This window comes from Elephas maximus, chromosome 9 (genome assembly GCF_024166365.1).
Source record: "Elephas maximus indicus isolate mEleMax1 chromosome 9, mEleMax1 primary haplotype, whole genome shotgun sequence".
In the NCBI taxonomy this organism is placed as follows: Eukaryota; Metazoa; Chordata; class Mammalia; order Proboscidea; family Elephantidae; genus Elephas; species Elephas maximus.
In genome coordinates, this window is record NC_064827.1 from 100620590 (window position 1) to 100638577 (window position 17988).

The 17988-nt window shown below is 41.1% G+C and overlaps 1 protein-coding gene across 2 annotated transcripts in view; it reads right to left on the minus strand.

Moving 5' to 3' along the window:
* The window catches only part of FRMD3 (FERM domain containing 3), a 367315-nt gene that overhangs the window by 166640 nt on the left and 182687 nt on the right, over positions 1-17988 (minus strand). The window contains exon 2 of one of the 2 annotated variants that reach the window (XM_049896889.1): positions 8669-8773. In XM_049896889.1, coding sequence (XP_049752846.1) covers positions 8669-8773 — 105 coding nt within the window. Of the gene's footprint in view, positions 1-8668; positions 8774-17988 lie in introns of those variants that run through there. The other variant, XM_049896890.1, reaches the window with a different exon arrangement.

The following is a 17988-nucleotide window of genomic DNA, read 5'->3' on the forward strand; positions in this document are numbered from 1 at the left end:
CTTCTCCAATCAGAAATCATATGAGTCCCCCTGGTGTCTGGTGGCCACAAAATGTCCTATCACAAGGAGATTGCCCCAGAGGTATGGATTTCCAAAGTGAATTCTTCTTTGTCTTGGGGCATGAATCAGAATGATCCTTAAGTTAGAGAAGTCAATGACCCTGAAGCTTAGAAATAGGGAAGTGAAAACCAAAAGCACTGTGTCCAATCGCCCTCCAGACTGTAAGCCAATCCTCTGCAAACAAGTCCCGGTATAATTTCCTTTTCTTGCCAGGCTGGGGGATGGGTTACTTCCTCAGCTCTAAGGCACTGCTAGTAACTTCCCTAGCTGAGTTTGGGAGGACAGGGGATTGAAGAACAAAATGGGAAATCCAGGACAATGGACATCTCAAACCATCACCACAGACACTAGAACTATGAAATCCAGCTAATTATTTCAAAAATTCATCTTTCCAAAGGAAAGTTACCCAAATACTTGGCAGAAGTGTTGGAAAGAATATGCTGGATTTAAGGGAAAAAAAAAAAAACCCTGACTTAGGTCAAACGCTACCTTCTTCTTCTGGATATAATTTCTTCCAAGACTCAGGACTTATAGTCCCAGCTTTCTCTATCAGTAAAATGGGGAGAATTCCAACTATCCTTCACTACCTTGGGGAGTGCCTTAGTTATCTAGTGCTGCTATAACAGAAGTACCACAAGCGGGTGGCTGTAATAAACAGAAATTTATTTTCTCACAGTCTAGGAGGCTAGAAGTCAGAATTCAGGGCGCCAGCTCCAGGTGAAGGCTTTCTCTCTCTGTCAGCCCTGGGGAAGGTCCTTGTCATCAATCTTTCCCAGGTCTAGGAGCTTCTCATCGCAGCAACCCCGGGTCCAGAGGATGCTCCATTCCTGGCGGTAATGAGGTCCCTGTTCCCTCTGCTCAAGTCTCTCTTTTATATTTCAAAAGAGATTGACTCAAGATACAACCTAATCCTAAAGATTGAGTCCTGCCTCATTAGCATAACTGCCTCTAATCCTACCTCATTAACATCATAGATGTTAGGATTTACAACACGTAGAGTAATTACAGATTACAAAATGGTAGACAACCACACAATACCAGGAATCATGGCCTACCCAAGTTGACACACATTTTTGGGGGATACAACTCAGTCCATAACAGGGAAGCAACTATGAGTATATGATTTTAGCAGAAGATGGACGTTGTGGAAACACAAGAGGATGTTTAATGATAAGTATTCAATTAATACTCTACATCAAATAAAAAATAAAAGAATACACACATGTTCATAACAGTGATGTTCACAATAGTCAAAAGGTGGAAATGAACCAAATGTCCACCAATGAATGAATAGGTAAACAAATTGTAGTATATACAAACAATGGGATATTACTCAGCCATAAAGAGAAATGAAGAACTCATTCATGCTATCGTTTAGATGAACATTATACCAACATTATACCAAGTGAAGAAGCCCAGACACAAAAGGTGACATACTGTATGATCCCATTTATATGAAATGTCCCTAATAGGCAAATCCATGAAGATAGAAAGCAAACTGGTGGTTTCCAGGGGCTGGAGGGAGAGAGAAATAGGTTTAACAGAAATAGGCTTAATGCGCACGAGTTTCCTTTTGAGGTGATGAAAATGTTTTGGAACTGGGTAGCGGTGTGAAAGTACTAAATGCCACTGAATTGTTCACTTTAAATTGGTTAATTTTGTGTTACGTGACTCTCATCTCACTAAAATTTAAATAATAATAATAATGGAAATTCTAGGCCCTTGCCATCAAAATAGCAAAAGATAGTCATCATTTACTGACTCAATCCTCACCACTTTCCGAGCATATGGGCATGAGACATCTTGTCAGACATATGGTGTTTCAAATGTAATAGTGCTAAATATTTAATATTGCACAATGGTTTACCGTAAATCAAGTTGTGACAAGTTGGAGGCAAACCACCAGCCCCCACAGCAGAGGTGAGTTCCACTTGAGCTTCTCCAAATAACTTGATTTGCTCTATATCCAAATAATTCATCAACTTTATTTTCCATTGAGGAAAAGTACAAGAGCTAGTTAAAAAAAAAAAAAAAAAAAAAAACCAATGCTAGTGAATGAAACTCTGCTTAAAACTCCCATACCAGCATGTCTTCACGCCTTTGAGTCCATTTTTCAAACCATCTACGGCTCACTTTCTGCCTTTTCTCCCCAAAGATCACAATAATGGCTACCATGTCTTTGAAAGTTGTTATGAAATTTCTAGGTTTTAGAGGTGCTAATCACGACTATATTTTCTCATGCAACTGCCTTACCTAGACCTAGCCAATGCATAATAATTATAGTAACATCTAGTTATAATAATTATTTCATATTATCTATTATATAGTATTGTATAGTTGAACTGCCCCACAGGGTTTTCAAAGGCTATAAATCTTTAGGGAAGCAAACTGCCATCATTTTCTCCCAGGGAGCATCTGGTGGGTTCAAATCGCTGACCTCTCAGCAGCTGAGTGCTTACCAACTGTACTACCAGAAGTTCTATATATAATATTATATAACAATACAATGTTATAATTATAATGAATTAAATCATGATGAAATTACAATTAAGAATACTATATGAATATTTTGTCAATCAGGAAAGAGACTCAGAAAGGTTCAGTAACTTGGCCAAGACCACCAAAAAAAAAACAAACCTGTTGCGATCAAGTCCATTCCAACTCATAGCAACCCTATAGGACAGAGTGGAACTGCCCCATAGAGTGTCCAAGGAGCACCTGGTGGGTTCGAACTGCCATCCTTTTGGTTAGCAGCCATAGCTCTTAACCACTACACTACCAGGGTTTTCAGCCAAGACCGCACAGCTTACCAACCAGTGGAGATGGAATTTTTTTTTTAATATTATAAAAATACAGATAACACAACATCTTTCACACATATAATTCAGTGGCACCAATTATATCAGTTGTGTTGCATAACCATCATCATTACTTGTCGCCAAATTTACAGAGATGGGATTTTTAATTCACATCTCATGGAGTCCAAAGTCCATGCAGTTTTGTGCAGTGATTACCGCGCAGCTTACGTAGAGGCTACACTCATACTGTATCCTCAGAATTAAAAGGCTGTAATATTTTGACGAGACAGAGAAAAAATACAAATACGCAGACACGCCTCTAAGCAGTTTAGTGATTGAATCAGATAAGATAGTTTTATTTTGGGGTAGACCCCATTTTTTTCCTATAAACTGCTGCCCAAGTGTAGACATTAAAAATTATGCTAAACCAAGTCAAATGTAAAGAACAGGGAAATATATCAATATGAAGGCTTCCATTTTTTATAATTAAAAAAATTAATTTTAGACCTCTAGAAAATTTGCAAAAATATCATAGTATATCCTTCACGTAGCTTTTCTTAATATGAATATCTTGTATGACCCACAGTACAATTGTCAAAACTAAGAAACTAATATTAGTACGATACTGTTAACTAAACTACAGACTTTATATAGAGTTCACTAGCTTTCTCACTAACATCTTTTTATCTGTTCCAGGTCAATTCAGGATCCCACATTGCATTTAGTCAATGCTCTCACCAGTGCGATAGGGTTCTTCAGTCTTTCGTTGCTTTTCACGGAGGCTTTTGAAGAATATTGGTAAGTTATTTTGGAGAAGAATTGATGCCTTTGACTTATAGCATTGGTGAAGAATATTGAATATACCATGGACTGCTACAAGAACAAACAAATCTGTCTTGGAAGAAGTGCAGCCAGAATGTTCCTTAAAAGCAAGGATGGCAAGACTTCCTCTCACGTACTTTGGACACGTTATCAGGAGGGACCAGTCCTTAGAGAAGAACATCATGTTTGGTAAAGTAGGGGGTCAGCGAAAAAGAGGAAGGCCCTCAATGAGATGGACTGACACAGTGGCTGCAACAATGGGCTGAAACACAGCAACAATTCTGAGTATGGTGCAGGACTGGGCAGTGTTTCGTTCTGTTGTACACAGGGTGGCTATGAGTCGGAACCTACTCGACAGCACCTAACAACAATACCACCACTTTGGAGAATGTCCACTCTTGAGATTCATCTGATATTTTCTCAATATGTGACTAAAGTTGTGTATGTTTTGGCAAGTATATCTCAGAGGTGATACGCCCTTCTCAGCTTGTCATATCAGGGCTCATGATGCCAGTGTCTTTTTACTGGTGATATTGACCCTAATCACTTGGTTAAAGTGGTATTAAAGAGTTATTAATTTTCCCTTTGTAATTAAATATACACATATATATATATATCTTGGGGGGGTTACTTTGAAACTATGCCAATATCTTGTTTCTCCTCAAACTTTTGCCTACCAATTTTAGCATTCATTCAATGGATCTTACCTGCAGCCTAATGGTGGTTTTCTATTTCCCTCATTTTCCTCTACATTTATGAACTGAAATTCTTCTGTAAAGAAGAGCTGTCCCTTATCCCTCTCTTATTTATTTATCCAAATATTTATATCAGTATAGACTCATGGATTGGGGATTTTTATTTTAGTCAATGGGCTGTAATCCAATACTATTGTTATTTCCATCATCCACCTATCAATTTGTTGCACTGTGATGCCTTGTATGTTGCTATGATGCTGGAAGCTATGCCACCAGTATATAAGTATCGGCAGAGTCGCCCATGGTGGACAGGTTTCAGCAGAGCTTCCATACTAAGACAGACTAGGAAAAAAGGCCTGGTGACCTACTTCTGAAAATTAGCCAATGAAAACTTCAAGGATCACAGCAGAATATTGTCTGATACAGTGCTAGAAGATGAGCCTCTTAGGTTAGAAGGCATTCAAAACACAGTGGTAGCAACAATGGACTCAATCATCAATGATCATGAAGATGTCACAGGAAAAGACGTTACATTTGTTATACATGGGGTCACCATGAGTCAGAGATGACACAATGGCAACTAACAACAATTGTTACTTATTTTTGTTGCTCAAATTGTTCCAGCTTTGGACATTGGCAGCTTTTTCAGGTTCGCTCTGTATCTTTTCTAGTGCCCCCATCTGTTCGTTTTTTGCAATTTCCTTACTTTCTGGCACCTCAAGATACTCCAGGCTCACCTAGTAATTTCCCTACCCCAGCCCTAGAAATGATCACTTATGCAAGGGTCCCTCATTCTGTTCACTGGCGAATAGTATTTAGAAACGAAGTTCTCGGCATTGAGTTACTTGTTGCTAATGGGATGTTATTACTTCTAGGCCCTGTTAGTGGGCAGAACTTGAAAATATATGTGTATTTGCACTAACCTATGCACAAAAAATGCATACACCCACCCAAAAACCCAGTGCCATACACACATATCTATATTTCCATATCTATCTGAATGTATATTTTAAAAAAATAAGTTCATAATCATACCTCTATTCCCACCCTAGAGACTTCTCTTAAAATTTTATCCTTTATCTCCAATCACAGGATCAAGGGTAATGAAAAAGACTTTTGCATTTAAGCAGTTTCCAGCTATTATCCAGCCAGGGGTCAGCAAACTACAGTCCATGAAGCAATTCTGGCCTGCTGCCTATTCTTTTGTTAATAAAGTTTTATTGGAACACAGCACATCTACTAATTTATGTATTGGCTATGGTCACTGTCTTAGTTATCCAGTGCTGCTATAACAGAAATACCACAAGTGGATGGCTTTGACAAACAGAAATTTATTCTCTGATGGTTTAGGAGGCTTGAAGTCTGAATTAAAGGTGCTAGCTCTAGGTGAAGGTTTTCTCTGTCAGCTCCGGGGGAAGGTCCTTGTCTCCTTCCAACATCTGTGGGCCCAGCTTTCCTTGGAAATCTCCATGCATCTTGGCATCAATCGTCCCCTGGGTCTAGGAAGTTCTTAGCACAGACACCCCGGGGTCCAAAGGGTGTGCTCCACTCCCAGCTCTTCTTTTTTGGTAGTAGTATATCCTTCCCTTTCTGTTCGCTTCTCTCTGTTTTTATATCTTGTAAGATAAAAAGTGATACAGAGTACACCTCCGAGAAACTTCCCTTACATTAGTTCAGTCCTGTGACCTGAGTAAGGATGTTATATCTCATCATAATCCCCATTAACATGACCTAATCCCGCCTCATTAACATAACCGATAGCTCACTCCCAAATGGGACCATAACCACAGGCATAGAGGCTAGGATTTACAACACATCACAAAATGGAGGATAATCAGATCACAAAATGGAGGACAACCACACAATAGTGGGAATCATGGCCTAGCCAAGTTGACACATATTTTGGGGGACACAATTCAATTCATGACAATCACTTTCCGCTAGAACAGTGGAGTTGAGTAATGAAGACAGAAACTGTGTAACCCACAAAGTTGAAAATGTTTACTTCCTGACCTTATACAGAAAAAAATTTACAGATCCCTGGTCTAGGCTATGTTTCAGGTTTTCATTTGGGAGATAAGATGAAAAGAATGTGGGTTCAAATCCCATCTCCAACAGTTACTAACCATGTGGCCACAGGCAATCACGGACCCTCTCTGTGGCTCAGTTTTCCCCTTCCTGCAGCTTTTTGTGAGGACTAGAAATAATATGAGTAAAATTCCTGGCACGTGGTAGATGTTCAAGTAATAGTAGCTAGTATACTTTCTGAAGGCTGGTTGTTTGGAATTTGGAATGAAATTTTGCATAGAAATGACTTATCTTCAGTGGTGCTCAGATGACTAACCTTGTCCACAAAGTCTGTTTAGTCCATAGTGACTCTGAACCCTCATCCTGAGCTCAGCTTCTCACTCCATCACTTACTACTTGTGGGACCTTGGTAGCAACTTCCTTGAACCTGTTTCATAGGTTTTAGGAAGTTATATCCATTAATGTCTCTATGTCATGGTCCCCAACACTGATCATAAGACCAAAGAAATGGCTGCATCAAAATTAGAGTAAAAATGTGTTAAAATACATGTTGCTGGGCCCTAACCCAGGAACTCTGATTCAGGAGGTGTAGAACAGGGTCCACATTAAGGATCTGTAACAAGCACTTGAGGTGATTTTTGTGCAGGGCCAGGTCTGGAAGCCACTGTTGTGTGTGTGGATTAAATGCCACACAAATCCCTGTCATCATGTTAGCCCTATGTCCTCACCACTCCTGCCGCCTTCCTCTTACTCAGGTCAGTGTTGAAAGGGCTTCTGCAAGTGCTTCACCAAACCACTGTCAAATCAATTTCAATTCACGGCGACCCCATGTGAGTCAGAGTAGAACTGTGATCCATAGGGTTTTCAGTGGCTGTGACCTTTCAGAAGTATACGACCAGGCCTTTCTTCCAAGGCACCTCTGGGTGGACTCAAACTGCCAGCCTTTCATTTAGTAGCAAGTAGCCATTTGCGCTACCCAGACAGCCTCTGCAAGTGCTATAGGCATCCAAAAACTCCCTCCCCTAAACCATTTTATTTTATACCTTCATAGGAGCTTGGGTCCCATAGGACTCCAAGAGCTAAGTAAGATTCTCAGTGTTTCAGAAGAAAATCCAACTTATTCCTTAAACATTCTCTTTCTTTATAAAAATCCCTTCTGTCAGCCTCTCCTCATAGTTTCGGGTCAATAAATACTAAATGAGGAGCCAGATGGGATTGCGGGGAGGGGAGAGTGTATAGGAAGATGACCAGGGACACTGGGAGGATAACAGCAAATTAAAGAAGGCAGGGAAAAGATGGCCCCCATCCTCAGACACCCCTTCTCATACTGGCCTTCTTGTGCAAACAAGTACAGGGCACCCTAGCCCACAGCTGGGACCCACAGTAGGGTTGCAGGAATGGGAAACCCCAGTAGCAGAAGCTGGGATGAAGATTCCGCAGGATGTGATGGACAAACATCACTGTGAGTCCAGCATATGCTGGAACACACTGGGCTGCTACACCAGCCCAAAGGACAAGACTCCCATTCACCCTTACTTCCAACAGGTACCAGAGAGGGCAGGTATGTCCAGGAGCAGGAATACAATGGGGGCTGCCAAATGTAGTGACACCGAAGGAACAGCTTCAGAAGTGACAACCCTTCACCTACCAATAGGTTTGTTTTTAACTGAGTTGAAATGCCATAACATAAAATTAACCGTGATGAAGTGTACATTCAGTGGCATTTATTACATTCACAATGCTAAGCAACAACCACTTATATCAAGCTCCAAACATTTTCATCACTCCAGAAGAAAACCTGTACCCATAAAGCAACCACTCCTCATTCTCCCCTCGAGTTGATGCCAACTCTTGGTGACCTTAATAGCTTTTTATATTGAGAGGGTATAGTTTTCTCTATAATGAGTATTTATGTAGTCACTATTAGTATGAATATTTAATATTTTATGTAGTCACTATTAATACTGCAGTCACTATTAACTCTAGGTTCAAAGAGTACAGGAAACTTCTCACTTCCAATCAGCTGAAAGCAGCTTTCTGAAAAAGGCCTAAGGTAAGTGCTTCCTTATCCTGCCCCACCCAGTCCAGTAGAGCCAGTGCCACTTTCACTCACACACCCACAAGACAGTTGGTTTCATGTGGAGAAAATGAGGCCAATAATCAATGAGAACAAGAGTGTGCTGCGAGGGCTCTGAGAGCAATCCCTGTGGTGCCCACAGCCCGGGTCACTACCTAAAAACAGGATAGACAGAGGTGGAACCTTACCCGCTGCTTCTCTGGGTCTACATAGCGAATGCCAAAGTAGTCCTTCTCCAGCAGGCTGTAGTAGTTGCAGATGTGGTCAATGAGAAACTGCCCTTTGGTCTCCCTCTGCAAAGGATGCATACAGAAGTTTTAGCCAGAGCTCATTTTGCACATTCACATCTAACTCAGGCCTTGCTCATCCCCATGCCATTGCTTAGAATAAGGAACATGCTCATCTCAGTCCCTGAAGCAGTGGCTTCCAAACACTTTAACCATGATCCACCGTGAGAAATGTATTTCACACATTGTGATGCAAACACACACACACACATATTTTAAGCTAAGGGAACACCAAAAAAAGAAACCAAAGGAACACAAAACAGTACCCTGAAGAGCTACAAGACACTACACCCACTCCTCATTTATCAACATGGTCAGGTTCCAAAGGCCAGGTCACTATGCGAAAATCAGCATTATGCAAAAATGGAGGATGATCACATCAGATCACAAAATGCAGGATGACTACATCATTACATAACTGCCAGATTACATCATAACATAACTGCCAAATCACTGAGTATCATGACCCAGCCAAGCTGACACACAACCTTAATCATCACAGCCAGCATTACTTTTACCTTGTACCCTGATGTTTGTTATTGCCAGACGTACATTCTTAATGCACAAAATAGTCAGATAGTAGTTTTTTACTATTGTTGTAAATGCAAAATGTCAGATAACGAGATAGTCATAAGTGAGTAGTAGGCGTAATATGCAGGAGAAAGATGTGGCGGTCTGCTTCCATAAAGATTACAGCCTCGGAAACTGTATAGGGCAGTTCTACTCTGTCCTATAGGGTCACTAGGAGTCAGAATTGACTCAACGATGGTGGGTTTTGGTTTTTTAGATATAATATGTTCTCTTTTGCTGTATCACATAGCATTTAATTTTTTTTAAGTCCTATTCCTGACTCAGAACACTGATTTCTTAACTCATTAACTGATCAAGACCCGTAGTGTACAAAACAAAAACCCTAATCGAAATGGCAAATGCTCGTGTAACACGTACAATGCACCTGACCCCTTGTTCTAATCATTTTGCAGGTATGAAATCATTCAGTCCTCACAACAAACCAATAAGGAAGGTCCCCATTTCATATATGAGGAAACTGAGGCACACAGAGGGCCAGTGACTTGACCAAAGTCATATAACCTGTATGCCAGGATTTGATCCATGCAATCTGGCTCCAGAACCTGAGCACAAACCACTACACATGGCCACGTATTTGTGAGTCCATCACCACTCTACTAGAAGGCAAGGTCAGTTGATGTGGCAATGCAATGAATAGTTTCTGAACACCCTGATTCCCTATCAGAAACGATTGAAATTAGCTTCACTGGGTTCCAAGACCCCTGTATCACATCCATAAATCAATGCAGAAAGGTCCTGTGCGAGACTGGGGAGAGCCCAGACAGGCTACTATGATCGTGGGCATACTCTCTGGCTGTTTCCACATCAGTACAATGAGATGGTTGGACTAGATAGATTATTCCTAAGGTCTTAAGATTCCACATGACAGTAGTGTAGGCCAAATCTGATGAAGAGGAAAACCATTACAATAAAACCCTCTTAACAGCAGACACTTGCAAGCCCTCATCAAGATATTTGATAAGACTAAGATTTTGAACAGAGCAGGATTATTCTGCTTCACTCAAAGTTGCTGACAGGCCCAGAGAATGCCTTAGGAATGGAATGCAACTTATAAAAATAAATGAAGATAATAGAAACATTAAGTAATCTACTCTTCCAATCCAATAAAAATAATTTTGGAAGATGAGCTTGCTCTATGTTACTTCATTACCTTTTCATTAAAAACTACAATGGTTGGCTTGGGGAGTTGGATAAAAAAGCCTCTCTGTCCTGGGAGACATGGAATTAAATGAAGGACTGGAGCTTGTGAGCTCATATTGTTGTGTGAAGCCTCAATTTTCCTGAAATCACAGTCAAGTTAATTTTTTTTTTTTTATGGTGGGTAAGTGTACATACAACAAAACGTTTTTTTTATTTCAACACTTTTTTACATGCACAATTCAGTAACATTAATTATACTCATTATGTTGTACAACCATCACCACCACTACTTGTTTTGAATGAACTGCAAGTCTTCACTTCCTTTCTAAGGGAAACTATCTTATCTAGCTCAAAACATACCAGACACCAAAATGGATTTTGTTTTTAAATTCCTGTAATTGTTTTTAACCCAGGAGGATCAAATGATAAGCTAGGCCTGATGACCACTGAGCCCCAAAACCCAGAATACATCAGTTTCTTGTACAGATTTTACTCTATAATTTGTTGTTGTTGTTGTTGTTGCTAGATGCTTCCGAGTCAGTTCCGGCTCACAGCAGCCCTACGTACAACAGAACGAAAATACTGCCTGGCCCTGACAATCCTCACAATCAACTCTATAATCTACTCCTCTTAAAAAGACAGCTATGGAGGCGGGGCCAAGATAGCACGGTAGTCAGACACTTTCTGTGGTTCCTCTTAAACAAAGACCCAAAGAAACAAGAGACTGGATTATATATGACAATCTAGGAGCCCTGAACATGAAAGACAAAGCTGAGGAGTTGGACTGAGCAGCAGAGGGAGGGACAGACAGTTCAGAAACAGCAAAGACTTGCCGGGCCTGACCTGGCCAGCACCCTGCAGGCTGGATTGGCTGGTGCACGTGGGCTGAGGCAAGCATTAGTGCACAGGACGTGTTTTCTAAACCAGGAGAAACTGAGTGGCAGGGAGTCTGCTCAAGCCTCTGGAATCAGGGAGAAGAGGCATGAAATCTCCAAAAGCTAAGTGTGGGCATTTAACCTACTGCGTGGGATCAAACAAACCCTTCCTCCCTCTGGGAAGTACCTCTCTCCCATTTACCCAACCCTCTCGGCTCTGCATCGGTCACAGTCTGGGTTCAGAGATTACCGTACACCCTGAGCCAGAAGAGGAACCCATCACACACTCCGAGCCATTCTCCTGGCTTTGGAGAGAGAACAAATTAACAAACAGGAAAAAATAATCTGCCAGCTCCCCTCGAGCTAGGAACTCAGGGCAGGCAGAGCTCCTTTGCCTAGGCACAGGCAGAAGGGGTCCATGGACTTTGAATGTCTTTCACCCCTACCTAGACCAGTGTGGGCCCATTTCAACAGCATAGGCCCTCATTAGCATAGTACTACTGGGTGTATACCTGAAGCCTATTTTCAACTGGGACAGCTAACAGGGAGTGGCAGATTCATGACATTTGATACTGCCCTGCCCATTAAGAAGGGTCCTCACCTACCCACATCGGGGACCTGAGGACTGGTGGCTCCACATACTCCACCTAGCCACCCAAGACAGGGGTCCAAGTATAAGCGATGCCTCCCAGTACTTACAACCAACAGCATTGGGTGCCTAAAGTCCGGCTGCAAAACCCACCCACCTATGCAATCTAAGGAAGAGGGACACACCTTCCACCCAGGCAGTTAGGGGCAGCCGTCAGCCTCCAACCTTGCTCAGCCCATAATGCCCTACTGCAGCCAGTTACCTGTGCATACTCCAATCACCCCTACGTAGCCCTGCCCATATAGGACTGTAGGTGAGAGCCTGCATCACACACTAGGGGACCAATGACCCGAACACCTGAGCAGAACCCACCCAAGAAAAATAAAAGGACTCCTGGGCTCACATACCAAGTAACAGCTCTAACTACCTGATGACAAGATGTGAGAGCTTCAAATACACCAATAATCAAAGTAGCTCACATGACCAGTCTATTTGGGCATATCAAAACAAAACAAGAAGCTAGGACACAGTAAGCAAACTTAAAATAAATATAATAACTTAATGATGGCTCAGAGACAACAATGAATGTCAAATCATATAAAGAGGCAGACCAAGGTGGCTTCAGCAAGAAACCAAAACAAAGAGTTAACAAACCTCCCAGAGGAAGATAAAGTCTTGGAATTACCAAAGGTAGAATTCAAGATTGATATACAAAGCTCTTCAACAGATCAGGAAGAGATCAGGCAAAATGCAGACCAAGCCAAGGAACACACAGACAAAGCAATAGAGAAAATTAAGAAGGTTATACAAGAGCATAAGGACAAATTTAACAGGCTGCAAGAATCCTTAGAAAGACATCCAACAGAAATCAAAAAAATTAGCAAGATTTCAGAATTAGACAACTCAATAGAAAGCCATAGGAACAGAATTGAGGCAGTGGAAGTCAGAATTAGTGAGATTGAAGATAAAGCACTTGACACCAATGTATTTGAGGAAAAATCAGATAAAGAATTTTTTTAAATGAAGAAACCCTAAAAATTAAGTGGGACTCTATCTTACAAGTGATTGCAGTACCAGAACAGAGGGGGATAATAGAAAATACAGAGAGAATTGCTGAAGATTCCTTGCCAGAAAACTTCCCTGATACCATGAAAGACAAGAAGATATCTATCCAAGAAGCCCATCGAACCCCACAAAGAAATCTACCCCAAAAGAAAGTCACTAAGACATAATCAAACTTGCCAATACCAAAGATAAAGAAAGAGTGTTAAGAGCGGCTAAGGATGAACAAAAAGTCATCTACAAAAAAAATCAATAAGGCTAAGCATGGACTACTCAGCTGAAACCATGCAGGCAAGAAGGCAAAGACATGACATATGTAAAGCCTTGAAGGAAAGAAATTGCCAACCAAGAATTATATAACCAGCAAAACTGTCTCTCAAATATCATGGCAAAATTAGGGCATTTCCAGACAAAAGGGATTTAAGAGAATTTGTAAAAACCAAACCAAAATTATAAGAAATACTAAAGGGAGCCCTCTGTTAGAAAATCAATAACATCAGATTACAACCCAAGACTAGAACACAGGGCAGAACAACCAGATATCAATCCAGATAGGGAAGTCACAAAAATAAATCACAGATAAAACACTGAAAATAGAAAAAAAAGGTATGTCAATATGTAAAAGATGACAACACTAAAGCAAAAAAGAGGACTAAATAATGGAGTCATAGAACTTTCATATGGAGAGGAAGTCAAGGCAATATCAAGAAATAAAAGATTGGTTTAAACTTAGAAAAATAGAGGTAAATATTAAGGTAACCACAAAGGAAACTAACAATCCTACACATCAAAATAAAAAAAAAGAAAAACATACACTCAGCAAATATAAAATCAACAACAATGAAAACACGAAAAGAAAAACAACTCAGCACAGAAAATTAAGTGGAACAAACTGTCAACAACAAACAAAAAAAAAGACATCAAAATAACAGCACTAAACCCATAAACCTATCAGTGATTATACTGAATGTGAATGGACTAAATGCACCAATAAAGAGACAAAGAGTGGCAGAATGGATTAAAAAAACACAGTCCAGATATACACTACCTACAAGAAATACACCTTAGACTCAAAGACACAAACAAACTAAAACTCAAAGCATGGGAAAATATTTATCAAGCAAATAACAATCAAAAAAGGAGTGGCGGTATTAATCTCCAACAAAATAGACTGTCATCGATTGAATTATGTCCCCCCAAGAACGTGTGTATCAATTGGGCTGGGCCATGATTCCAGGTATTGTGTGATTTTCCTGTATGTTCCAAACCCTGCCTCTATGATGTTAATGAGGGAGGATGGGCAGCAGTTGTGTTAGTGTGGCAGGACTCAACCTACTGGGTTGAGGCAATCTCTTGAGATATAAAAAATAGAAGCAAGCAGAGAGACGGGGGACCTCATACCACCAAGAAAGCAGTGCCGGAAACAGAGCAGGTCCTTTGGATGCAGGGTCCCTGCGCAGAGAAGCTCCTCGTCTGGGGGAAGATTGATGAGAAGGCCGACAGAGAGAGAAAACCTTTCCTTGGAGCTGACACCCTGAATTTGGATTTTAGCCTACTTTACTATTTTTTTTTTTTTTTTTACTATGAGAAAACAAACTCTTTGTTACAACCATCCACTTGCGGTACTTCTGTTATAGCAGCACTAGATGACAAAACACAGAAATTGGTACTGAGACAGTGGAGTTCTGCACTAACAGACACCTAACATGTGGAAGCGGTTTCTAAACTGTGAATGGATAGAGGAGCAGCGGTGACAGAGGGCCAGCAGCAGCAGAGAACTGGCAGCAATAGAGAATCTGCAGCCGCAGAGAACCAGCAGCAGGAGAACAAGGAGACCACCGCCAGACAGCCCTGGAGCTGACCCAAGGAGCAAAATAACTGAGTACCTATGTGCAGGAGGCTTCCAGGCGGAGTTGGGTGCTTCCGGGCACTTATCAGTGGAGCTAGGCTTGCGGACCCACAGAGCAAGAAAGCTGGGTGCCTGTGCACAGCAGGCTTCCTGGCTGACTGGGGTGCCTCCAGGCACTTATCAGTGGAGCTACAAAGATTTGGAACACTTGACCCAGCAAGGCAGATGCAGGCCTGAAGCCCAAGGAGCCAAGAGGCCAAGGAACCAGGAAGCAGAAGCTGAAAACACAACACAAGAACCTGAACTGCCTCAGTCTCAAAAGGTATGGCCATGACCTCAGGCCATGGCCTCTGGTGTTTCTAAGGGTGAAGTCGCCACTCAGATGGACTAGGAGAATGTTATGCCTAAAGCTGAGGGAACAGAGTTGCTGTCCCAGTGGGCCTGGAAGGCGGAGTTGAAGACCAGGAACAAGGGGCCTCCACTCAAAAACCAGAAAGTGTGGCCAATACCTAGAGTCTGGGCGGCAGGGCCATTGTGGAAACTGTCTCAGAGAACAGACGATTATTTTCAAAGCTTTGAGACCTAATGTAATCTGTTCGGCTGACTTACTTGGTGCCTGTTATGCCTTTTCCTCCAGTTTCTCCCATTTGAAATGGAAATGTCTACCTTGTGCCTGTTCTGCCATTGTACCCTTGGAAGCAGATAACTTGTATTCTAGATTTCACAGATGAAGAATTTTTGGATTTTGGGCTTGGAGTTAAGACTTTTGCTGTGATATGATGGGGTGAATATGCTTTGCATGTTGCAAGGATGTGATTTTGGGGGGACCAAAAGGTAGAATGTCATGGATTGAATTATGCCCCCCCCCCCGCCCAAGAATTTGTGTTTCAGTTGGGCTGGGCCATGATTCCAGGTATTGTGTGATTTTCCTGTATGTTCTAAAACCTGCCTCTATGATGTTAATGAGGGAGGATGGGCGGCAGTTGTGTTAGTGAGGCAGGACTCAACCTACTGGATTGACGCAATCTCTTGAGATATAAAAGATAGAAGCAAGCAGAGAGGCAGGGGGGCCTCATACCACCAGGAAAGCAGTGCCAAGAGCAGTGCTCATCCTTTGGACTCGGGTCCCTGCACAGAGAAGCTCCTAGTCTGGGGAAAGGTTGATGAGAAGGCCAACAGAGAGAGAAAACCTTTTCTTGGAGCTGACACTCTGAATTTGGACTTTTAGCCTACTTTACTGTGAGAAAACAAACTTCTCTTGTAAAAGCCATCCACTTGTGTTATTTCTGTTATAGCAGCACTAGATGACTAACACATAGACTTTGAAGCAAAATCCACCCGAAAGGATAAGGAAGGACACTATATAATAATTAAACTGTCAATACACCAGGAGGACATAATCATGATAAATATTTACGCACCCAACGTCAGGGCTCCAAAATACATAAAATACACTCAAACAGCATCGAAAAGAGAAATAGACAGCTCCACAATAATAGTAGGAGACTTCAACACACCACTTTTGATGAAAGACGGAACATTCAGAAAAAAGCTCAATAAAGACAAAGATCTAAATGCCATAATCAACCGACTTGATCTCATAGACATACACAGAATACTCCACCTAGCAGCAGCCAAGTATACTTTCTTTTCCAGTGCACATGAAACATTCTCTAGACTAGGCCACATATTAGGCCACAAAGCAAGCCTTAACAGAATCCAAAACAATGAAATATTACAAAGCATCTTTTCTGACTATAAAGCCATAAAAGTAGAAATCACTAACAGAAAAAGCAAGGAAAAAAATCAAATATATGGAAGCTGAACAACACCTTACTCAAAAACTACTGGGTTATAGAAGAAATTAAGGATGGAATAAAAAAATTCAGAGAATCAAATCAGAATGAAAACACATCCTACCACAACCTTTGGGACACAGCAAAAGCAGTGCTCAGAGGTCAATTTATAGCAATACATGCACACATCCAAAAAGAGGAAAGGGCAAAAATCAAAACGTTAACTCTACAACTTGAACAAATGGAAAGAGAACAGCAAAAGAGCCCACAGACACCAGAAGAAAGGAAATAATAAAAAATTAGAGCAGAAATAAATGAAATAGAGAATAGAAAAATAATTGAAAGAGTTAACAAGACGAAAAGCTGGTTCGTTGAAAAGATCAACAAAATGGATAAACCATTGGCCAAAATGACAAGAGAAAAACAAGAGAGAAAGCAAATAACCCAAATAAGAAATGAAATGGGTGCTATCACAACAGACCAAAATGAAATTAAAATAATCATAACAGAATACTATGAAAAATTGTACTCCAACAAATTTGAAACCCTAGAAGAAATGGGAAATTTCTAGAAACCCATTACCTACCTAAACTAATACAAACAGAAGTAGAACAACTTAATAAATCTATAACAAAAGAAGAGATTGAAGAGGTAATTTTAAAAGTCCCAACAGAAAAAAGCCCTGGCCCTGAAATCTTCACTAAAGAATTCTAACAAACTTTCAAAGAAGAGTTAACATCACTACTGCTAAAGGTATTTCAGACATAGAAAAGGATGGAATACTCCTGAACTCATTCTATGAAGCCAGCATAACCCTGCTACCAAAACCAGGTAAAGACACCACAAAAAAAGAAAATTGCAGAGCAATATCCCTCATGAACATAGATGCAAAAATCTTCGATAATTCTAGCCAATAGAATTTAACAATATACCAAAAAATTTACCATGACCAAGTGGGATTCATAGCAAGTATGCAGGGAGGCTTCAGTATTAGAAGAGAACCCCCAATGGAGCAGGAGAACAGTGGGATGCAGATCTCAAATTCTCGTAAAAAGAGCAGGCTTAATGGTCTGACTGAGACTAGAGGGACCCTGGAGGTCATGGTTCCCGGGCCCTTTGTGAGTCCAAGACTGGAGCCATTCCCAAAGGCAACTCTTCAGACACGGATCGGACTGGACGATAGGATAGATAATGATACTGGTGAGGAGTGAGCTTCTTGGCTCAAGTAGGTAGATGAGACTATGTGATCAACTCCTGTCTGGAAGCAAGATGAGAAGGAAGAGGGGGACAGGAGCTGATTGAATGGATGGGGAATACAG